This window comes from Medicago sativa, chromosome 4, assembly GCF_051527215.1.
Source record: "Medicago sativa cultivar Bolivia chromosome 4, Bolivia_mono, whole genome shotgun sequence".
Taxonomy (NCBI): Eukaryota; Viridiplantae; Streptophyta; class Magnoliopsida; order Fabales; family Fabaceae; genus Medicago; species Medicago sativa.
The window spans coordinates 85,266,974-85,290,636 of record NC_140752.1 but is presented as its reverse complement, the minus strand read 5'-3'; the positions used below and the strand labels follow the sequence as shown (position 1 = coordinate 85,290,636).

The 23,663-nt window shown below is 32.2% G+C and overlaps 4 protein-coding genes across 5 annotated transcripts; 1 reads left to right on the top strand and 3 right to left on the bottom strand.

Annotated features, from left to right (window-relative positions):
• Positions 1 to 1,105: 1,105 nt before the first annotated feature.
• On the bottom strand, positions 1,106 to 4,088 carry LOC146933034 (uncharacterized). Its single transcript, XM_085704756.1, has 4 exons — positions 3,640 to 4,088; positions 3,319 to 3,421; positions 1,841 to 2,002; positions 1,106 to 1,630 (listed from the first exon to the last, which is right to left on the bottom strand). Exons 1-4 carry the CDS (start codon positions 3,894 to 3,896, stop codon positions 1,460 to 1,462), a joined length of 693 nt encoding a protein of 230 aa, XP_085560882.1. The 5' UTR covers positions 3,897 to 4,088; the 3' UTR covers positions 1,106 to 1,459.
• Positions 4,089 to 6,835: 2,747 nt separating this feature from the next.
• Positions 6,836 to 10,519, top strand: LOC146933033 (uncharacterized). 2 transcript variants are annotated; one of them, XM_085704758.1, is made up of 5 exons: positions 6,836 to 6,930; positions 8,670 to 8,784; positions 8,880 to 8,975; positions 9,266 to 9,326; positions 10,218 to 10,519. In XM_085704758.1, the coding sequence occupies exons 2-5, from the start codon at positions 8,754 to 8,756 to the stop codon at positions 10,234 to 10,236; spliced, it is 207 nt and encodes a 68-aa protein (XP_085560884.1). In that variant the 5' UTR covers positions 6,836 to 6,930; positions 8,670 to 8,753; the 3' UTR covers positions 10,237 to 10,519. The 2 variants fall into 2 exon arrangements, with proteins under 2 accessions (XP_085560884.1, XP_085560883.1); XM_085704757.1 differs by lacking the exon at positions 8,670 to 8,784.
• Positions 10,520 to 11,169: 650 nt separating this feature from the next.
• LOC146933032 (putative ubiquitin-conjugating enzyme E2 38) lies at positions 11,170 to 15,914 on the bottom strand. Its single transcript, XM_085704755.1, has 6 exons — positions 15,790 to 15,914; positions 14,262 to 14,738; positions 14,096 to 14,159; positions 13,592 to 13,731; positions 13,201 to 13,512; positions 11,170 to 11,707 (listed from the first exon to the last, which is right to left on the bottom strand). Exons 1-6 carry the CDS (start codon positions 15,862 to 15,864, stop codon positions 11,375 to 11,377), a joined length of 1,401 nt encoding a protein of 466 aa, XP_085560881.1. The 5' UTR covers positions 15,865 to 15,914; the 3' UTR covers positions 11,170 to 11,374.
• Positions 15,915 to 19,635: 3,721 nt separating this feature from the next.
• Positions 19,636 to 21,189, bottom strand: LOC146933031 (uncharacterized). Its single transcript, XM_085707801.1, has 2 exons — positions 20,754 to 21,189; positions 19,636 to 20,351 (listed from the first exon to the last, which is right to left on the bottom strand). Exons 1-2 carry the CDS (start codon positions 21,187 to 21,189, stop codon positions 19,729 to 19,731), a joined length of 1,059 nt encoding a protein of 352 aa, XP_085563927.1. The 3' UTR covers positions 19,636 to 19,728.
• Positions 21,190 to 23,663: the final 2,474 nt, after the last annotated feature.

Genomic DNA, 23,663 nt, shown 5'->3' with positions numbered 1-23,663 from the left:
TACAATATATAAATTCGGTTAGTTTATTGCAGTTGATAAGGATTTAGTTAGGTAGTTAGTTGCTCTATGTATAGAGAGTTTATTGTATCAACTAGGTAGTTAGTTGCTCTATGTATAGAGAGTTTATTGTATCAACTTGATCATCTTTTAATGGATAAAGAAGTTATATAGTGCGAAAAAGTGTCACACGAGTGTTGGACTCTCTCTGACAACTTCCATGTAACCCGCCAAATCACCATGTATTCCGCTCAAGTGAGAAATGTGATTGGTTAATTGTTAGTTCGTGGAATATTCGCTATATATTTTTTTCTTGATATTGCATACCTCTTTTGTTAATATGATTCTATTTGAGTCTAAATCTTTCTCAAAGCTTCCTTCCCTCTCCCGAGGATCCTGGTTTTACCGAGACCCAGTTCACAATTTTTTTTCAGAAAACTGATGTCAATTCAAGGAGTATATTATTTTAGTAATAGAAAATTAATAGGTTCTCACATTAGAGCCAACTTCACCTAATAGCAATGACATGCTAAAACCTAAATCTTCTTAATTCTCATAGCTGCTGTTGAGCCTAAAAAGACAATGGAAAGAGAATCATTATGTCCCAAATCCTCATTGATTAAGACTCCAATGGTGAAGCAAGATGAAAATCTGCATCAATGGTAAGTCTTTCTCTGCTTTGGTTTTGATTTTGCATTGTTGAATATATATTAGCTTAAGTAATGGCACATGCATAAATAATGCATCTAGAATAATTAGCTGTAGTGGCCAATTCAACACGGTAAACAAAAGAGAAAAATGATTGCAGCTTTAGACTATACTCGTAGGCTTGTAGCTTTCTAAACAAGCAATAAACAATAGTAAGGAAGAATGGACTTATGTTCCTCTGCTAATATGTTGAATGTTCTAACACTACAGCTGCAAATTTGGCAAATTAGATGTTAAAAGGAATGAATTTGTAAGTTTGTAACGTGTGTTATTATGGTTATAACCGGTGGGTGGTAGTACATCAATATGGTTGTTGGCTACATTCTATATACATACGTAGTAGGTATATTGAAAAGTGTACTTGGTGTTAATTTTTGGTCATTTTAGTTAGAGAGTGCAAGGCACAGAAGTGTACTTAATTATTATTATTTTTGAAAGAAGAAGTGTACTTAATTATTTAAAACTTAGATTCCATTATTGCATTCTTGGTACAAACACGGGTGGGGTAGCACTTTGGTGCCATTAATGGCACCGTACCATTAAATCTGGGCCATTAATGGCACCAAGATAGATGTGTTGTGTGGCCCAGATGCAATGACAATGTGTTTGTGTGGCCCAGATTTAACGGCACGGTGCCATTAATGACACCAAAGTGCTACCCGTACAAACACCTATTGATCAGCAGATACAGTGTTTAGATTCTTTCACCGAAGAAATGCTAATACAACAACTAAACTTCATAAACCTACAATTTTTACAACAAGTAGTGAAGGGATTCTTCATTCTTTGTACTTTTCTTCACACCAATCAATGGGTCAATAATGTTCCTCCAATCACTGTAGTTAAGAGCATTTCCTGCATCGGGCAACACGAATCCATTGACATAGAAAAAAGGCGTGCCAGACACTCCTCTTGAAGCAGCATACTGCAGTTCGAAGAAAATTAGGTTAATCAAACATGAAGAAAAAAGTATTTCTTGAAAGGAGGGCTTAATTGATGTGTTTTTCCGTGTCTTAAATCAAAGGGCTGTGATATGAAAAATAGTAATTTTGGATACAACATTTTCAAATCCAATTATATTCTAGTACACGAAGTTGATCTGAACACAACTTTAAGATAAAATATTTTGTCTTACCTTAAAAGAAATCCTGGTCAGGTGGTCGGAGTTAGTGTCGTTGAAGCCATTCTTGATAGAAGTATGATAAGAGTTCCCAACTGTAGCTGAGGTAAACTTCACTATTTCATCTACAATAAAAGCTCTAGATAAGTTCCGCGTTGGAGCACCAAAGAATGCCGCCTGTTAAAGGGTATACACTAGATTTAGTGAGCAGGAAACCACAATAACTTTTCTAATAGAAAGAAGGAAGAAGAAGAAAAAAAAAAAAAAGCAAATTAGAACACTAAAGATTACATTATGTGCATGTGATTTAGACTCTAATGCTTAAAATGTGTATTTCGTTCTTCAATCTTGTTAAAATGTGAGAGAAAACCGTTCCATGGCTAATCCTATTTTGCTACAAATTGGCTATAAAAGGGTTAATATTACACATAAGGAAGCGAAATACACCTTTTCAAATATCAAAGACACATGATCCAAATTCGAATGTGCATAAATTGCATACTTCCCCAAGAAAGATTTGCATTCAAAGTTCAAATGAATCAACTTCTCATGTAATACACAGAAGATAAAAATCACAGCGATATCAATGTGAACAATTGAGACATAGGAATATGATTTTACAAGCAGCCATGTTGTTTTCCTTCAATATTCATAACAGGTATGATATGGATTATATTGACACATATTTCTGCACAATGGAGAGAAAATAATCTGAATATATGTTCCAACAATTTGAATGGTTGACAAAAAATTCATTAAACATGAATGTCTAGATTTGGCAAAGAAACTTTTCATTATGTGAACCCGGCACTGAACTGCCCCAGGAATCAGATGCAAAGCTCAATCACAATGTGATTAAAAGGTACTACTTCATTCGAAGCAAAACATGCACACCAGAAAACAAAGGGAATGAAAATTCAATATAAGAAAATGACTGTTCCATGTTCTTTCTTGCATTGATATAATAACAGGGGAAATCATTTTCTGCTGTCTAAGAATAATGCAAAGTGAATGCATAGAAAGCAATGATCGCGTCCGTGTAGTCTGTGCATGAAAGACAAATTGAGACCCTAGAATTGCCACAACATTTAAACTATTGAGGGATGGTTTATATGATCCTACTCGACATGGGATTAGTTTCCAAGTTGCACATGGAAATACTCAATTTACACAACAACAAAAAAAAAAAAAAAAAAAAAAAGACAAACTCAGGCCTAGAATGCAGCATATGACTCCGAAATATCTTAACCGAATGGAAGCAGCTTAAGCTTAAAATTAAAAGTACTACAAAACAAACAATGAGGAACTGAAGAAGAGCTAAAAGCTGACTGTTAACAGGTAACCTTGAAAGTCCCATGCAAATTTGAAAACAGCTTTTTTGAAACAGTCTACGGAATCCAACATGCAAAGTCACTCACAGAACCAAGATTTAAAGCCAAACATAGCATATCCAACCAATACATAATTGAAAATTAAAACACTAACTAACCAACCTGATACTTGAAGAATGCCTCTAGCAATGGGAATGTAGCAGTTCTATTCAAAGAATTCACGATATGCAAAGCACGAGACGCAACGAAAGCATTGTCATGGTAACTGCAATTTCCAAAATATGAAGAAAAATTCATCACATATACCGAAAACAATTCAATTATGAAATACTGATCTAGCAATTTTCTTTCGACAATAAAAAAACAAAAATTCAAAATAAAAGTTTTGAATACATACAATTCTTTTTTAAATAATACTCCTCTCATGTGCTTATGAAACAGATTATTAAAAGTTACTAAAAGTGAAGGGATTAGAGAACGAACGGTAGAGGAAGGAGATGAACAACGAGGGAAACACGAGAGGAGTAGTGATGAAGAGCTTTTTTGAGAGGTGGCCATGAATCAGCGCTGTCAGGGCATAAAGGATCGTAGAAAGCTTCGATCTGAATAGTATCGTAACTCAAGTGATGACGATTCTTGTAAACGAATCCGTCGTATTTCTTCGGTGGGATGTAATCACCTCCGACCAGCGACTGCAACGCAAGCAAGATAAGTACACTCAATATTCCGTTCCCTGACATCTCTAACCCTCTTTGCCTTGTCTCTCCGCAATACAATATCAGTATCTTCTTTTTTTAAGCAAGATACAATATCAGTATCTAATCAATCAGTTATATACGGATTTTAATTCAGTGATACTCATAGTGAAATTCTGACGCACTGATTACAAGAACAATTTTGGAAAATAAGTAATGTATACGTGCTATAATTATGACCGGATACATTAATTATCTAATGAACTTAAAATGTTGTTTTTTTTCTTATAAATATAAACAGAATTAACAAATTTATTGTCTTTTTTCCTAGAAACTAGAAACAAACAAATTCATAATTATTGACCAAATTAAATACTTTCCATTAATTATGGACAACATCAAATTCAAAAGATTCCTCTCAAAAGAAAAATGAAATTGAAGCACAGTTGGGGGAAAAAGTTTTGTACAAAAATAAAAAAGAGAGATTTTCATATTAATATTTTATAATTTAGTATTAATTTTTAAAATTTGTTTTGAAGAAAATCAGATTTTTTGGTTGACAAAATCAAAAGTTATTTTGAGTTTGTTTAGCTAAATGAAAATCAATTTTGTTTTTAAAACAACAAATCATCAAAACTAGATTTTAAGATAAGTTCCTCAAAAGAGTTTTCCTTTAAAAGAAATTTTTGATTTTTTTGTGAATTCTACTCCCTCTGTTTCAAAATACATGTCCAATTTTTGCAATGTGCACTATTCACTTAACTTACTTTGACCATACTTTTTAACTAATGTATAAATACAAATATTAGCATGTAAGATGTTGTTTGATTTGTCTCAACAAATATTTTTAAAATATTAAATTTTTATAATTTTTTACTTTAGATAATTAAAGATATTAACGGTCAAAATTGTGCATTGGCATGTGTGAAGTGGTTGACTTAGACATGTATTTTGAAACGGAGGGAGTAGTATTTATTATGAGACTTCTAAAAGTAATCTTTTTTTTTTTAGAATTTAATCTTTTTTGCTAAAAAAAAACTGTAATGAAGTAGGAGTAATCTTTTTTGGGAACATTAGCAAATGAATTTTAATAACGTTGACTAAGTAAATGAGTATTGTCATAAGTGAGTGAGTTGTACAGTACTCCCTTCGGTCACTATTATAAGCAAATTTTAACTTTTTAGGTTCATTGAATAAATGATGTATGTGGTCTATATTGTAGACCACATACATCATTTATTGAATGAATCTAAAAAGTATAAATTTGCTTATAATAGTGACCGGAGGGACTATAGGAAATTTATTAAATCTTCTATAAATAAAGGAAATTTATTAAATCTTCTATAAATAAAGGAAATTTATTTAAGGAAGAAGTACATTGAATCTGGCTGGATTTTTTGTACTTAACAATGACTCTAGGTAGAAACCAAGACCAAGTACATAATAAGAATTTGTTTGGCAAGGCAGAAGTTTAAAGTTTACCAATAGTAATAGTAATTTATTGTTGTGTAAACAGTGTTGGTAAAAAATCTCATATTGTTGTTTAGGAAAATGAAAGGTGATAACTTTATAAGTAAAATGATATACTCCTTCCAGTCTTATTTATAAGAGAAATTTGGGTCAACAATAATTGATGTATTTGGTTAAAAATTAAGTTCAGATACATCAACTTTTGTTGACCCAATTTTCTCTTATAAATAGGACTGGAGGAAGTATAACCCAATATTTTAAGATTTTTAATAAAAATTCCACGTGTAACTCACTTATGTCGTTGATTTTGTCTAATGTGGATGATCTCTGAGTTGTTCTCATGCATCAACAATGATATCAGAGTCTGGTTACACAAAAGATTCGACTGGTTTTTTGTGTCGAAAGTTTTTCTAACAAGGTGTTCAAATGGTGCATGTGTCAACGTCGATGGAAGTAAAGTGTATGTTAATGATAAAGTTTCCGCTTGAGGGGAATCATATGAATTATGGACTCACACTTAAGGGGAGATTGTCGTGTAACAATTGTGAGTTGGAAGTCTCACGTTGCTTAAAAAAGTGAATGTTGAACATTTTATAAGTGATATAATCAATAGATACAATGTTTTAAGGTTGAACTAGCGGATAAATATAAAATGTTTAAAAAGTATATATTTCTTAATAAATATTTTAAATTAAGATAACAAAGTTATTTCTTGTGTTAACAATCGTTTCCTAGGGGTAGGAAGTCCTGGTAATCTAAAGTTCGGCTGAAAAATAAGTAAAATATGACTTGATAAAAAAAGATAACAAAGTTAAAATATGATGTTTTATTGTTGTTCTCACCATAAATCAAACTCAAAATCTGTCGAACGATTCGTAATTAAGATAACAAAGTTAAACTTGAAAGAAAAATCAATAAACCATCGACTTGGTAAATAGTTTATAAAAGAGTAATGATATTTTGACATCCATTTGATGACAACTTTGTTGACAACCTTGTTTTTCTCACTTCTTATTGGTCAAAAACAATGGAGAGAGAAAAAGGAAGAGAGAGGATAACAACATCATGTGAGTATGAGAGAGAAAGTTGTCCAAAAGTTGTCAAAAAATGGTAGTCAAAATATCATTTCTCTTAGAAAAAATGTTTTATAGGATTTTTGTTAACAAATGTATTCCTTAAACATTCTAAAATAAGCAATTATTTATTAAAAAATTCATGTACTTTGATTTCTAATACATTAAATATACACATTTTCATAAATATATATCATCCGATCACTATTATAAGCAAAAATCAACATTTTATTTGTCAGCCATTGGATTAGGGGCAGGATGATGGCAGAACAAATATGCGCAGGAGATGATCCTATTCCCAAAATTGTTAGGATAAGATGATGAAATTTGCAAAAAACAAAAACAATCAAATATGATTAACTAATCTCATCCATTCATTAAATCCAAGGGTAGAAAACCATGAAGGCTCATATTTTTGATGGAGCATGATATACAGGAACCATTGCAGAAGGTGATCCCCAACCCAACTTCGTTTAACGTTCGTGTCTACTGTTCCTCGTACCTCTCTTTTTCTCTTCCGGTTCCTCTCTCACCAGGTAACACCCTCTCTCTCTCTCTCTGCTTCGGATCTGTGATTTCAATAGCTATGCAACCTTTTTCGGATTTGATGTGCCTTTTATTTTTGCTGTTTGTTCTTTTCGATTTACTTTTTGTCAACATTGTGATATACAGAAACGAGTATGACCCTTTTGGATTTGGATGAATGGCTTAATTAAGACTATATAGCATAAACATTTATCATATATTGCTTATGTAAGATATTTTTATGTAAAAAAAAGTCAAATTGTTTTCAGAAGCTATCCTTGGAAATTAGCTGAAAACAGTTCATGTACTTGTTATAAGCTGTTTTTTTTTTTTTGTGAACTCGCTCGAGTAGTCTCATAAGTGTTGCGGTATGAGCTCAAATAAGTCGATCCAAACAGGGGCTTTATTTGTAATCCAAGTCTCAGGTTTTAGAACTAAAGAACTAACTTGGTTTTGTTAGAATGTTGGATTTATATCCTGGAAAAGCTGAAGTTGTTGCTTTTCCAATTCCTGCTGTTAAAACAAGTTCCGATTTTAGTTTTTCCTTGAACCGATTCTGTGAATACTAGTGTGTTTGATTTGTTAAAAAACAGATGATTGGACTTGACAACTTTTTTTGTACCCAGTTTGATTTAGAAACGGGTCATGACAAAAACATGAATTCTTGTCCCTCATTAAACTATGGGACAACTTTTTGTCTCGAGTGCATACTAACAAAACTAGCAAAATACCCTTTTATTTTCCAACATAAAAAATGCTATCTATCTATCTCTCTTCAGTACACTTCTGTCTTGCCCTGTACTTTTCTATCCTGTATACTACTTACTGTTTTGTGAATCAAACACGCTTATAGTGTTTTGAGGGGAGGGGGGATATATCAGTATGGTCAAGAATGAATGTACTTTGGGTGAGTCAAAATTGGTCATAGCATGGTTCGCATCTAGTTATTGGTTATTCAATAGAAGCTTGGCGATCATAGTTGCCAAGCATCCATTTTGTAATTTTGCATCAATGTCTGATCAAATTTGTCAACAATTTTTTTATCTAGATAGTATAGTATTAAAATAAAGGGTTTTCTTTTGTTGAAATTTTTGTTTCATTTTTTTCGGTTGTTCAAAATGTTTTTGAATGCATATTTTGATTCGAGCGAAGATTTTTTGATACAGAAAAACCTATATACAATAAAGAACAAGAAAAAACATAGAATGGAAGAAACGTGCCAATCTTTCTGCATATTTGAGATTGTAAGTTTGATGCTGCTACTGTAAGTTGGTAGCTAGGAATTTTAATGGCTAGAAGTCTGATACGGTCACTGATTATATTTTTCCAGCTATTATGTACAGTTCATAATTCCTTTTGTACAAATAAGACTTGATTATCAATATACTAAGTAAAAAGAAATTGGATTTGAGTTAACAATACAGCTGGTGAGGTGTGATATGCAAAATATCAGCAATTCAGAATGAATAATGTAAAAAAATGACGCCGGCTAGATTTTACTTGATACTATTTTACATTAATAATGTTTTAATGTTTGAAACCCTCCTCCCTTGGACGAAAAGCCTTTTTTTTTTATTATGGACTTCATTATCTGTTTATTCCAGTTTTTCCAATGTGTTCCTCTACTTTTGAATTTTGATTTTACTTGGTAGTTGTCATTATGTCCTGGAAGATGTGATTGGTCTGTCTGGAGTATTTTTTATTATCGATCAGGAAATGTCTTCAATTGAGTAATCTTTTGTTTTTGAAGACTTGTAGGAAATAATTTCCAACATTAGTGCGCTGCTTTAGGCTATGTAGAAATTGATTCGCCCATGAAACACGAAGACATTGAATGCAAACAGCTTATGCTTATTTTAAATATGGTGCAAGATGAAAGCAATTTTAATGATCTTATGTGTTGAGGATGCAGTCTGGGCTTTATATTAAGATTATGACCACATAAATAACATTTTTGCAGTTGTGGAAGATATGAATTGGATTCAGCGAAAGATCCACCTTTACAATGTGACATTTGGGCTTTTTATGTTGGACTGGTGGGAGCGTTGTACTTTTAGTATCCTTTGTTGCACTATCTTCTACTTGGACTTTGCAAAGTTTTGATAATTTGTAGTTACTTATGTGGGGCTTTTTGTGAAACTAGATTAATCAATACTAGGAACTTGTTTGTTTTGTACTTTTAAGGTGTTGAACAACAGTTGTTTTAGTTTGTCTTATTGGTTGGAAAAACAACTCGAATCATATTAGAGATTTTTGTCAAAACAATTGGGTGATTAATTTCTTGAATTCATATGCTATATTGTCTATTGTGGTACTGGTTTTAAGAGTTCCTAAACTATTGCACAGATATTTTGGTGATTGTACTAATGTGTTTTGTAGTACGGTACATTGCCCAGTTCATCAAGAGGTAGTGCATTTTTTCCCTTCTCATCTATTTTTAATTTGTGGCATAAATGCACCAACAATGATGACATTATATAATTAATAACATGTATGTAAGTTTACTGGATTATTATAGTTATATACAGTTGTTAAGTCTGCCAATTTTTATTGCAATTACTGTTGTTGATTAGAAGTATGTAATACTGCAGAGAATATATAACATGCATGTAGGAAACAGCACACATTGACATTTCTCCACCAATGGGTTGATGTACAGATTCTATAAAAACTGAAACTCTTTGTTTTAAGTCTTAACGGATATATTTTTTCACCAATGTCCGTCTACATTTAGAAAAAAGTGATAGTTCTATATTTTGTGCATCCATACAAACTACCAACATTGATGAGACTTTGGGCCAATTATTCCCTTTACTCTTACCATTGTAAATTAGAGATCCAAGCTCACCATCATTCAATTCTCTTGAGCATTATATTCTTGGCATCCGTGTTACTAATGTAAACCATTTGTAACACAGCAAAATACCATTCTGATCTTTGCATCTTATTTAGCTCCAGTTTCCAATTCTGCATATGCAAGTGTAGAAATGAACACACTTTCAGTTGCATTCAAAATACAAATACTTGAGATCTTCAATTAGTCTATGCTCTATTGCTGAAGCGTCATAGATTGCAATTCTAACATTAGCAGGTAGTCTTGCTGTTCAAATATTTTTTTAGCAGGTAATCTTTATTATGACGCTGTTTTTCAAAACCAGCATGGATATGGAATCTGATTTCTTTATAATCTGTCATCCTGCAATTACAAGAGAATATATGTATATTGTTGTAGAAACTATTGTTAGTTTCACCTTTTCTTTCCCTACGATCTAAAGTTAGTCTACTCTTCCAATATCAGGTATGTCTTTTTGTGGTAAGAACCAAGAAGCAAAACCATTTTCTTGCAAAAATGCCAATGTAGATTTCTACTTGAAGATTCCAATTACTTGCAGCCGGTGTGTTTGGCATAGCTGGTTAGGGGATATATGTTATAGCAGTTTGATATGGACTGGCTTTGAAGTTTCTTAAAGCTGCCGAAAAAATTAGTGACACACGTCTGTGATACACCTTCATGAATGTTATTCAAACATTTCTTTTTTATAAGGTTGTTTATGATGTTGATTGGCATTTTCTACATTGTAATATTATTTTAGATGTTCATTTTCGGTTTGTTTTGCGCATTTGAAAGTGTATGCCCGTGCAGTTTGCTAATAAAGGTCTGATAAACCCCACTGGAATGCACACCATAATTACCTTCACAAAAAGAGGCTGGAGAACTATAGTATCTGAATTTTATAGGAAAACTTGAAAACAATATGACCAGTAAATTCATAAACAAATGGAATAATTTTAGAAAATGGTATAGGCTAAAGACCAAAGTTATAATTTAAAATTATGACTATGGTCTAGCTTGTATCATAGCAAATATTGCGGCTTCTGAGTTCAATTTACAAATTATTTCTTGGTTAAAAAACTGATTTAGATATTTCAAATAGTATCCCAAAAAAAAAAGATATTTCAAATTACAAATGCTTTTTTTTTTTTTTTGTCTTGGATGAATTGATAATCCACTGAAAATAAACTCACACACAACTGTGAGGTCCCGGGTTATGACGTCCGGCCATGCGATTTCGACGTTTGCCAGTTGAGCTATTACGTTTTAGCTTAACAATTAATACCAGAACATTTTTTGTAAAAAAAAAATAAAAATGCCTTGTCTATGTTTCAAAATTTATTTTTGAAGTATTGCCATAAATTTAACAGATCTTCATCGATGATTGACACCGCACAGAAATACCACTGTGAGGGAATTGGAGAAATAGTAACCATATAAATTCTAGTATAGAAATTAAGATGCATATCAGCCAATTCTATACATAGTTTTTTGGTCTTGTCAAATAAAAAATGTTCTAGGAAAGCTATACAAGATAAAAGATATAAAGAAACTGAACCATCTATGTTTCAAAAAATACCCCCTAAGCTTCCTTCACACCATAAACTTCCAGCCTGGGACCTTCACACCTGGGTTATGTTGTTGTTCTCTATGTTGAAAACTTCCAAGTTAGCAGTAGCAGCAGCAGGAGTTATATTATAAATCTCAGGAGATCGAAATTCTTCGCAGTCTGTGGAGCCATTTTTGGTGAAAAATGCAATAAGGGTATTCATCATCCTATTCACAGCTGCCTGAAATTCTTTTTGGTTCTTAGCAGAAACACTAGCATTACGACTACTTTGGGCTGCATTATGTAAAACTTCTCCAACTGGTCCCCCCTCAGCATATGATCTACAAGCTGTCAGTATGTTCCTCGCCCTTAGGCGGAAGTGTCCCGCAACAAAGTCCTCAAAAGGCTGCAGGTGAAGGAAATGTTTAGATAAATGTGACCAGAAAACATGAAATCTAGATTCAACGATGAAACTCACAAAAGTCAAGAGAACAAACAATCAAATAATATTGTAATATTCCTAGAGTCTGAAATAATTAATTCACATCAATTCTACCTCCTAGATAAAAATATGTGTGTTCTGGTACAAAGGTACCTTAATGGATTTTGCAGTTACAATATGATCATTAGTGTTACTTCAATTATTAATAATTGAAGCAATTTTGGCAACACTAAAAATTTCAAAGTTAGATCATATAGGGTCGTAGTAGACATCCATTGCTTATTTTCTTCAATTATTCTCATCAATGCTACTATTATGAGTTTCACTATATCATTTTTACAGGTACCCAAACATGTGGAGAACCCTTCCCTAAAAGTTAGCTATCAGGGGGATGGAAACATCAAGACATCAAGTCACTTAAGAACGCCACCTCCAAGCATCCCTTAAACGCAAGTGGTTTTTCACAAACACGTATGAGGTAACCATTTCAAGATACAGGGATGTTGACTGCATAAAAGGGATGCATAATTTCAGCTCCTAAATCCTAATATGTATATGGCGTGTTTAGTAACTTTACAATCCTCTGCTCATCTATCATTATAATGGTAAAAAAAAAAAAAAACGATGATAATATATAGCCAAATTTTGATGTTAGTAATTGATTATAAATATTATGGCAAGATGGAAAAAACAGAACCAGTCCAATTTATAGAGGTAAAACAACAGAAAATGAGAAAACTGGCAAAGCCATCAGCCACCTAACCTAACCATGAAACTCAGGAATCGTAATTTATAGTACTCCCTCCATCCCTATTTATATGCACACAAAACATTACTCCCTAATTAATATTACTAATATGCCTTGGAAGATAAAAAATCAATATTTAATACATCTATACATAAAGGGCAATGGAGTAATAGTCATACAAAAAATGTACATATTAATTTCACTGCCAATTTTCTTAATATATGTTAAAAGTGTCAAATGAGCTTGTGAGCTTATAAAAAGAGATAGAGGGAGTAATTTAAAAGTCAAATGAGCTTATAAAAAGAGAGGGAGTAATTTAAAAATAAAAATGATACTGAGGGCCTGTTTGGTTTAGGCTTATTTTGAGCTTATACAAATAAATAAGCTTTTATGTATTATTCATAAGTTTTTAAATGTAGTTTATGAAAAAATCAGTTTATAAAGATACAATTTTCGGATTAGGCTTATTTTGAGCTTATACAAATAAATAAGCTTTTATGTATTATTCATAAGTTTTTAAATGTAGTTTATGAAAAAACAGTTTATAAAGATACAATTTTCGTTAGTGAGAACTTATAAATTAATATAAAGGCTTATTTATTTGCATAAGCTGTTTTGCATAAACTCATAATAAGCCTAATCCAAACGGGCCCTTAAACTATTAAAACAAAACTATACGCAGAACTAAATATTGTTTTATGGGACGAACCTTAGGTGGTTTACGCAGTGTATACATCATTGTCTTCAAGGATAAAACAAATGTATTATCATTGTAATCCTTGGATCTCCTTTGCCCCTCATCAGCACGATATGACTCAGCATATCCAGGCTCATTAAAAAAAGGCTTCTCATTCAGAATCAGAGCTTGAATAGAAACCAAGACTTGTAGCATGGTTGATTTATCTGGATTCCAGTTTTCGCAGTTCTTACCATGCCACGTACCTAAGAGACTAAGGCATACTTTTCCATTATTATATAAATTTGGATTTAGCCTCAAGCCACCTGAGTGGTAGTAAACTTGCTGCGGAAAATAAGTTGAGTTTATATTATACACAGCTCAAGACACATCTTAAAACAAGTGGAACATTAATGATACATACCGGTGGAACTGCAGGGTACTTTGCAGGAAAGAAGCAATCAAAGAAGAAAAGACCGTCATGGTAGGGAGTGCCTAGAGGTCCAACGATGACAGCCCTAATAAGCTCCATCCTAGATTCACAAACTCTCACAAAGATTTTATCTGTGGAACAAAAAGTAAATCTATGAGATACACATTCCAGCAAAGACGATTGAAAATGAAACTAAATTACCAAAATAATAAGGTTGAATTTCATGTTTCACTGACGACAATAGTAAAAGTTTGGACTGTAAGAGAAGACCTTGAGTGATGATTTAATTTAACTTCTGCCAAAAGTATTTTTAAGAATGTAATTGTCAATTTTCCATTGACAAAACTAAAAAAAATAAAAATAAAAGGCAAAGGAGAAGACGCTTCTAAAAACATATCTGAGAAAGAAAAAAACATGGAAGTATCGCATAATATTTTGTAGATTTGTTATAAAAAATTACTCTCTTGAGGGGGGAGAGAAAAAGATATAGTTTACCTGGCAAATTTTCCTCTAAAATTTTCCATTCCTCCTGGATTTTTTTTGTCCAGTTCTTTGGTCGCTGTAAGAAACATATAATCGGATTAAGGTTTTGTTAAATCAAGTGCTTGAAAACATGTGTTGCAGATGCAACTCAGAAAAACTTTCTCAATACATATATCACCTGTGTCTCTGCGGCTGAAGCACCTATCTTATCATAATGATGATCAGGAATAGAATCAACAGTATCAAATTGCTTAAATTGCCGAAACTTTTGCATGACTGCATCTGTGGATTCATCTACTTCAGCTTTCGAACTGGACTCTGAATTGGCATGAGAACCAGCCGGCTTGCATTCGACATCCTTCAACCAAGGCACTGATGCTTCTACCCCCGGAGGCAAATCCACATTGTCAAATTGATCCTGCAAAAATGAGTATTCATCTTCATAGATTTCCTCATCGTCGTAATAGTCAGAGCCATCGTCAGGATCTTCAAGTGCATCATCATCAATCATATCCTCATCATCGTTGTGAAATGAAATTTCAGAATCAGAACCAATTGAATTCAGTGACATTGAAGTCGTATTCTTGCACATATCACCACTACCAGATGATTCTCCGACACTCATAGAATTTCCATGACCAGGGACCAAAGCATCCTGGCAACAGAAGAAAAACAGATAAAAATCAAAACCCTTGTAAAGCTTAAGGTCATGTTAAGCATATGGATTCATCCTGCACAAAAAATCATGTTAACTTAATAGTTTTACTTCTACACTCCCACATATTTCAACTTATTCATTGTATGGCAGCCCCATTTTCCCAATAAATCAGCATAAATTTAGAATTGACACGCGAATTCACTTTTTGTGCGTAAAAGAAGGTATCCTCCACACGCAAGTGCAAAGACTAATCCCCTCGAGCCTTGTGGGACCCAAATGGGCAGTAAACTCTCCCTAAGAGTTCAGGAATCCACTTTTACAGCAATATGATAATTAGTTAAATATAAGTTCGCAATTTGAAGGATTTGTCACTTTCAAACTAAGCACGCCATTTACAAAACGATTCATTATTCCTAACATATAGGCATGCTGCATCATAAACACAGTGAACGTAGTAGCCACGTTTGAATTTAGGTGGCAATGGAAATTAAACTATCAGTAATAACCCCGACACTTCTGATTGAAGGTGTGTCCAATGTCTAACGCAAGTCAATGTTGTGACTGGTGTCCGTGTATGTATCAGTGAATGTCAACATGTCAGTCTCGTGACTGGTCTCCGTGTATGCGTCGTCCGTAAAAACATTTTCAACAGGCAACCATTGATGAGCTATAAAGTTAACTCATAATAATTTCAAAAGAGCGGCCAACTATTCTGATAAAAAATAACGAACCCTAGTATTTAATTTGGCTGCTGATAAAAAAAATCTAATGACATTTTAAGAATTGTTCATGACAACGTTCCAACTATTCTGTTGCAAACTAAACATAAATGAATATATAACCCTAAAACGTGAAATGGCAAATCATAAGAATCAAACCGAAATAAAAAAAACAACCCAATTCGTCAAAAAAGACAAAAAAAAACACAGAATTTCATGAAATTCAAATGATCAACGATGACGATCAAAATTCTAGAAAAGTGAGAATTAAACAAAGAAAACCATAAAACCAGAAAATCATGAAACTGAAATGAAAGGGTTTTCGTTACCTGCTCTTCCTCTTGTTTTCGTTTCTTGACGACGACGCCAGAATTGGGGGAATCGGCATGATGATGACGATCCATAGCCCTAACCTCTTAACACACACTCTTTCTTTCTCACTCCCTATTCTGTTACTAATATTACTGCCAACTATCTCCTTTTATAATAAAAGTTTTTTAACATTTATAGAAAAACAACAAATTTTGTTAAAAAAGAAAAAAAAAACAACAAATTAATTTAATACTGTCAAAATATTAATAAATTAATTAATACATTTTTTTAAGGATTAATTAATTAATATATTTTTTAAAGAATATTGATTGATATTATAATAGTTGAAATTAATACATTAAATAGTATGTCAAAATACTCGTCTTAAATATATTTTAGGCAAAATTACATTTTTAGTCTTTTAACTTAATTTCATATAAGAATTTGGTCATTTATCTTTTTTTCATTCAAATTTTGTCATTTTGGTCCATTTACATTTGGATTTCCAAACTTCAAATTTAATATTCATATGCAAGCATAAATGAAAGACCATAGATTTGGAAATTGAGAAGCCTTAAGAAAATAAAAACTTGAATTTTAAGCTTGAAAATCTATATGCAAATGGGCCAAAAGGACAAAATTTAAATATAAAAAAAGACATAGGACTAAATTGTCATCTAAAATTAAGTTAAGGGACTAAAAATTTAATTTTAAACATGGTAAAACTATTGGTCTCATCTCGATTAAGTTTAAAGCTAAAAAAATTTCATATGATTTATAATGATGAAACTCTCAACAATGGTGGAACCACATTAGGGCTCAAGTGGGACCTTTATAGGGGAAATTACTAAAGTGTCATAGACTTTTATTTTAAATAAAATTGTTTTGTCACACACCTTCTTCTTCATTTCAATACGTGTTATTGTAACACTTTGAAATCACTCGAAATTCGTAGATAATTATTTTGAATTTTTTGTAAGTAATTTAATTTTTTGGTTGTCAACTTTGTGATTGGTGCTTTGGCCTCTCAATTTACAAACTCTATAATTGAGTTTAATATGAGACAAACAAACGAGATCGCACATTCTTTAATAGAGATGGCTACATTGTTAACCAGATACTTCAACTTTTGTTAACCAAAATTTCTCTTATAAATAGGGTCGGATGAAGTATTTTGAAACATGTCTATATTATTCAAAATAAATACATATATTGAGGATTTTAATAATTTATTAAAGAAAGTCAAAAATCTAATAATTTTCATTAAAATTATAGTATTGTTTACAACAAAATTTTGTTTTAAGATGTTAATAAAATAAAATAAAATCATTAAAGTTATTAGAATAAATTACAGCTTATGTAAAATCACATTAAATGCATACTTTTTTAGGATAAATATTATAATATTTATAACATAAATAATGAAATAAAATGTTTATTTAATAAATGAGTCGTTTTAGTGTTTTATTTTGTGATTTCGTTGTTTTAGTGTGACGCTGGTTTGTTCGTCGTCTTTGTGCGACGTTGTTTATCTTTTTTGTTTCGTTCAGGTATTTATCCAGTCCAGATTGTCATATTAGCTTCAATCCAATGCAGATTCAATCCATGACCTTGGCGTCGTCCACATTGCAGATCCGAAGACATAGGTTTTCTGGAAACTTGAATATAGTCCTTTGTGTCAGCTCCTGTACTTTGTCGTTTTATGTTATTAACATGGATGTTGTGAGTTTATTCGCAGATTCATCCTTTTTGTTTTTAGCGAATTTGCATTGTATCGATGCAATTTATCAATTCGAATGAATGAATATCATTTATTTTTGTAAAAAAAATAGCAACTGCACACACAAAAAATTAGCTCCAAATTTTTTCATTAAACTCTAAATTATTTGACTTGTTATTAAACAACTTTAAATGTGTAACAAAAAAAATTAAATTAATATATAACAAATATATATATATATATATATATATATATATTTATGTCTTGACTAAAAAAAAATGTCTTGACCAAAAAAAAAATTTGTATTTCAAGACATAAATACAAAATTTATATTTATATACAATTACATATATTTTTTTGTGTTAATACTACTACGTATATTTGATATTTAATTAGACTATATATTTGATATACAATTACATAAATTATCATTTACTAAAAGGATCGTACAAACAGAAAATATATATAATTAAATTGATATTTTATATAGTATCTCAAAAACACGTCTTAAAAATGTTTACTGTTACTTTCTTAAAAAAAAAATGTTTACTGTTACTAGTAAAAAATATTTAATGTTTTAAATACATGTCTTAAAATAAGTATGAATCAAATGATTGGGGGAGGAACAAATTAAGTGGCACTCGTTTTAGGACTAAGCCACTTTAGTAAAAATTCTCCATTCCCCTGTGATCAAGCGCGAGAAGTAGTACCACAATGAGTCAGAAGTACGAGAAGTACTGAGAATCAACAAAGATACAACAACTAAAAATCACACGAGAGAGAAATGGAAAAATAAGAAAAAACTAAAAAATACTCCAAATAATCAAGCAAAGCTCCTGGTCCTAGAAACACCTATTGGCCACCAACAACCTCAACAGTCATTGAACAATCAAGCAAAGCTCCTGGACCTAGAAACACCTATTGGCCACAAACAACCTCAACGGTCATCGAACAATCAAGCAAAGCTCCTGGTCCTAGAAACACCTATTGGCCACAAAGAACCTCAATGGTCATCGAACTTCTATTGCAACATGAAAGGAAGAAAAACAGAGAGAGATCAAAAAACGGGCTGAATCCTACGACAAAGGGAACTAAAAACAGACAACCAACCAACCGAAGAAGAGATGGCATGATCCTGCCACCATCACACAACAATGTGTGTTCCAACATATGACAAGTTATACCTTTCACTCGCACTAAGTAAGGGTGACCATGATTCTTATCCAAAAACGACTTGCAATAAGAGACTTTGACCCTATCAACTAGAGTGATCAAAATGGGACCGACCCACCAAAACGACTCATCGAGTCTATATTTTATCACAGTCCAGATTGTAAAAAAAATAAAAATGTTCGTATGTTTTTAGCCTACCATGCATGTATTTTACATGAGTGGGTTGGGTCATTGGACTTTTGGGCCATCCATTAAAAAAATAAAAAACTGTAATTTTTTAAAAATTATTTTGAATGGACATGTTTAAAAAACAAATGACTCAAGCTAAAAAAAACTCTAAGCTCGTCTCCTATTCTTTATATGTCATTTCGCTAATTTTACTAAACAATATAAATTCAACTCACTAATCCATCCCTTATAGTTGTATGTTATCTAGTATAAACTATCCATTAATTGTTAGCTTATTATTTTTAACCAACATAGTCTTATTTGTGCCCGGGCTGATGCATATTTAAATGGATCAAGGAAGAATGGATGATCTAAACTCTAAAGCATATGCCGTTTAAGCATAGATAAGTTCCTATGAATAAAAACGATTCTTTACTGACTAATATTCACTAGTAATACATGTGCACATGTCCTAAGTACTCTCACTAAAATTTTATCCATTGTCTTGTCTTACTTTTATATATGTCTTTTTTGAGTCATGATAACCAATAATAGCTGACAGTCTAACACGCCTTTTCTAATGCATGTCCTTTTATTGATTTGGATTCAACGAGGCCACTTTGTGAATGATTCATACTATATTATACAGTCTTACATGAATTTTGTATCATTCATATAAACTTAAAAAAATAAGAGTGGGTGGCTTAAAAATAGTGTTAGTGTGTCAAACTGTCAATTAAAGCAAAAATTTGTCAAGTTTGTGAAGGCAATGCATAAATATGATCATTGAAGCTCCATACTCGTAAAAACTTGCATTTTCAATATATGATATCCATATTGTATAACACTATAATTTAAAACTCTTACCTAAGCTTTATATGAACCTTTTAAACTTTCATGATTTGTACATTACCACAAAGCAAGGAAGAACACCTCTAGGATTTAAAACAACTAGTTCTTCAATATCTAGTTGACAACTTATTTTTTTAACCAAAGAATCATACCCTAAATCACTAATTTCTTGAATCTCTTGTAAAGGGTTGTTGATTCTCCCAGCTATCACCCTACACACTATAACACACTTTCTCATGAATGGTTTTTTGGAAGAGCTAATGGAATCAATAGCTTTTCTGCATGTAGAAGTTGTGGAAACACCAACATTACCATGTAATTTTTGGTTCGCGGAGAAACCAAGCCTCAAAATTTGACATAGACCACATTGGTCTAAAGTGCACAAACTAGAAGAGCCATTTATTCCAATAGAACATGCAATGGTTGTACCATGGAACCTTAACATCTCATTTCCATCAACTAAGCATCGTGGGTGCTCGAGACTTGCAGCATTAACTTTCACAATCTCTCTATATTCCTCAAAGCTTGTAAATGTCTCTTGCATGTTTTGGACTTTTAATACACATTCAATCTTTAATGTTGTCTTGTTTTCACCATTCACATCAATAATTTCACATATTTTTTTGATAATTTGCCAAGATGAATCTTGTCTATGAAGATTGATCACTGCAAAATGTACACGATAAGATTTTTTAGTTGGAATAAAACTTAATACCCTAAAATTTATAAAACTCACATCTTACACATCAAACTTGAGGGTTTCATCTCTTTGGTGTTTGGTTCTTTTGTCCTTGTTCTGTTTTTTTCTCCAATATAATATACAGTATGTGTATATGTGTGTGTGCGCGCCATTATAAAAACACATGTGCTAAACCCTTTGGTATAGCGGTTTTAATACAGCAAATTGGAAATTTTATTCATCAAAAAGGCCAAAAAAAAACACATACAATCGTATAATCTCCAGTATACAATAGAAATTAAAAGATATTGAGAAAAAAAAAACATGAATTAATTGAGCACCTCAAACTCATGTGTACCAGTTCATGTAAAAAAAACATTGATCCTTACCTGAATGCTCAGAAATATCCTTTTCTTCGATAGTGTCAAGAGGAAAAGTTGTAGCCGGAAGGTCAACATTATAATCTTTCGTCACCGTCGCCTTTGGCTTTGAGAAGATACAACATTCATCACAATCAACACAATGTGTTTTTGTTGAAGCTATGATTCCCTTAATTGATCTGTCAACACCTTTTCGATCTTCAATGCTTTTAGAATTAGGATAACATGGACAAATTTTAATCTCACCACTTTTGCTATCAACAACAATTTCATGACTAACAAGCATAACATTGTCTGCAAGATATTCTGGACTACCTAACTGTTTATTTGAATGATTCAAACCGTTTTCTCTTTTATGGTGCGTATTTGCCTCTGGAACATAAACATCTGATGATTGAGGTTTGCAATGAAGTGATTTCTTCAAATAAAGCCAAACCTCAGACATTTAGCTAACGTGTTTTCTATGTGATGTTGTAAAAGATATTTATTCTATCCTTCACAAGGTTTAGAAAGAGAAAAATGTGTATTGCCCCATCAAAAACAAAAATTAGAAATATACACCTATCTACAGGGTTGAATCAAATTCTAAAAAATATGGCAAAAAAACAATCAAGGAAACCCATTTACTATTATAAATTACATTAATTTCTTTATTGTTTTAAATTATTTTCTTATTGAATTATTCTCTAATTGGACGTGGAAATTATCATGAGAAATATATGAGATTTATTAATCATAAAATATAAATACATGGTGATTTTTTTTTTCAATCTCTTTCTAAATTAATTTTGCTCTTTTGAAAAAATAAGTGCTTGAATGTGATAATTATTTAGTGGTGGATCAGAATGTAATACACATAGTTTTATTTTTCGCCAAAAAAATAGTAATGGTTTTATTATAGAGATATTCTTGCATGAACTCTTACCTAAGAGATTATTCTTACACCCAACTAGGGTTGGAAATGAGTCGAGTCGAACCGAACCTGTCTGAGCTCGACTCGACTCGATAAGAATTTGCTCGGCTCGAAACTCGACTCGAGTTCGACACGAACTCTTTTTTCAGCTCGAGTTCGACTCGTTTAAAGTTCACGAACAGTTCGGTTCGGCTCGTTAGGTTCAACTTGTTGCTCGAGTAATATAATTCAAAAGTTTTTTTTGTTTTTGTCAAAAATTTATATTTTGACCTTTTAATTTATTTAAAAAAGTATACAAAGATTGAACTAAAAAAAAAACTATAGACCATGTTTGTCTTAAGACTACTACTAAGGAAAAAGTAGTAGTACTTTAAAATCAAAACAACTGTAGCGCAAGCTATTTAGATGAACAAATGCGCTTCTCTTTTATAACTACTCTTCCACTATGCTGTTATTAAACTCCCCGATGTGGGACAAAGTTTAGCACATATGTCTAGTTAAAATCTTACACAAATGTGTTATTTGCTTCTTGTTGTTTCTTAACTCCTCCTCCTCCTCTCTTTGATAAAAAAAAAAAGAAAGAAATAATTCCTCTCAAAACAAGTACATAAATATCATAGGAAGTTTGTAATAAATTACATGTGTTGTATTTTAATATTAAAGCTTGTATTTTATTATTTTTTACTAAATTTTATATATATATATATATATATATATATATATATATATATATTATCGAGCCAACTCATGAACCAACCGAGTCGAACTATATAAAGCTCAAGTTCAGCTCATTTATTTAACGAACTTAATTTTCAGCTCAAGTTCAGCTCGTTTGGTTCATGAACCAAGTTCAACGAGTTAATTGTCGAATCGAGTTCCGAACTATTGTCGAGTTGGTTCGGTTCATTGCCAGCCCTACACCAAACCAATAAAAATATGACACATGTTATTAAATTTAAAAAAAATGTGATTTTAATTAAGGAAATGGAAACATAAATGATGGTGGGTGGTTTTTGTTGGTTAAAGAAAGTGGAAAAAAGAGAGAGAAATATTAAAAATAATGAGAAAAAAATTATGATATTAATTATTTTTATTATTTTAATGAGATGTTTGATTTTAATTGGTTGGGTGTAAGAATGATTTCTTAGGTAAGAGTTCATGTAAGAATTTCTCTTTATTATATTAGTTACCGGTAATCATGCTACAATAATTTTTTTTTTTGAACAAGTTAGTTGAGGAAACCCTCCTAAGTGACCGAACGGGTGAAAGTGATCCTGAGCATAATAAGTATCAACCGAAGAGGGACCAGGTCAACTTCGAACTTGCATACAAAGCTGACCGAAATTACTGCAAGTGATGAAAAGATGATTTGCTGACTCCTGAGCCCCACATCCACCAACGCAAACGGTTGTTTCTTCTTGAATAATACCCCGCGTATGAAGGTTATCCTTTGTTGGAAGACAGTTGCGAAAAAGGCGTCACGCAAAGAGGGTAACTTTTAGGGGAGCATGTTTGAGCCAGATAGTAGCCGTAGTAACCCTCTTAGTGTTGTGATCTGATGGTGTGAACAAATGGTAAACATCACTGACTGAGAAGCCTTTGATTGGGTCGAGTAATCATATCCAACGGTCATGGGTATCATCCTGCAAAACAGTGTAATATAACAAAAAAACAATAGTTCCTAAGAAGGTCATCCTCCCACATAAACAACCTTATTCGCCACGTCCACGCCTCTCCTCCCTCATCCCACCCTAAATGATGCATCTATATGCCACCGAGCACAATGGATTTTCCGCCAGATTAAATAAGTGGCTAAACCTAACACTCAAAGGAACATCTCCAATCCATTTGTCCGTCCAGAAAAAAAGTACTACTATCATCTCCAACCTTCCTAGGGATGTTATCGTCAAACCAAATTCCATAATGGATACCCACCATACTCTTCCACCAAGTTGAACCCAACCTCTCACCCTCCTTGAGCCGCCCCCTTCTTCTCTGTAGCGAGT

What these genes read in the sequence shown, in the direction of transcription:
- LOC146933032 (XM_085704755.1), bottom strand. Translation starts at nt 15,864, where the DNA reads ATGGATCGTCATCATCATGCCGATTCCCCCAATTCTGGCGTCGTCGTC. An exon ending in GAAAACAAGAGGAAGAGCAG is followed by an intron (nt 14,739 to 15,789) that starts GTAACGAAAACC and finishes TTCTGTTGCCAG; the next exon opens with GATGCTTTGGTCCCTGGTCA. An exon ending in AGTACCCTGCAGTTCCACCG is followed by an intron (nt 13,513 to 13,591) that starts GTATGTATCATT and finishes TATTTTCCGCAG; the next exon opens with CAAGTTTACTACCACTCAGG.
- LOC146933033 (XM_085704758.1), top strand. Translation starts at nt 8,754, where the DNA reads ATGCAAACAGCTTATGCTTATTTTAAATATG. An exon ending in TTATGCTTATTTTAAATATG is followed by an intron (nt 8,785 to 8,879) that starts GTGCAAGATGAA and finishes ACATTTTTGCAG; the next exon opens with TTGTGGAAGATATGAATTGG. An exon ending in GTGGGAGCGTTGTACTTTTA is followed by an intron (nt 8,976 to 9,265) that starts GTATCCTTTGTT and finishes ACTATTGCACAG; the next exon opens with ATATTTTGGTGATTGTACTA.
- LOC146933031 (XM_085707801.1), bottom strand. Translation starts at nt 21,189, where the DNA reads ATGTCTGAGGTTTGGCTTTATTTGAAGAAATCACTTCATTGCAAACCT. An exon ending in GGATATTTCTGAGCATTCAG is followed by an intron (nt 20,352 to 20,753) that starts GTAAGGATCAAT and finishes TACATTTTGCAG; the next exon opens with TGATCAATCTTCATAGACAA.
- LOC146933034 (XM_085704756.1), bottom strand. Translation starts at nt 3,896, where the DNA reads ATGTCAGGGAACGGAATATTGAGTGTACTTATCTTGCTTGCGTTGCAG. An exon ending in AGGCATTCTTCAAGTATCAG is followed by an intron (nt 2,003 to 3,318) that starts GTTGGTTAGTTA and finishes ACCCTTTAACAG; the next exon opens with GCGGCATTCTTTGGTGCTCC. An exon ending in TGACCAGGATTTCTTTTAAG is followed by an intron (nt 1,631 to 1,840) that starts GTAAGACAAAAT and finishes TTCGAACTGCAG; the next exon opens with TATGCTGCTTCAAGAGGAGT.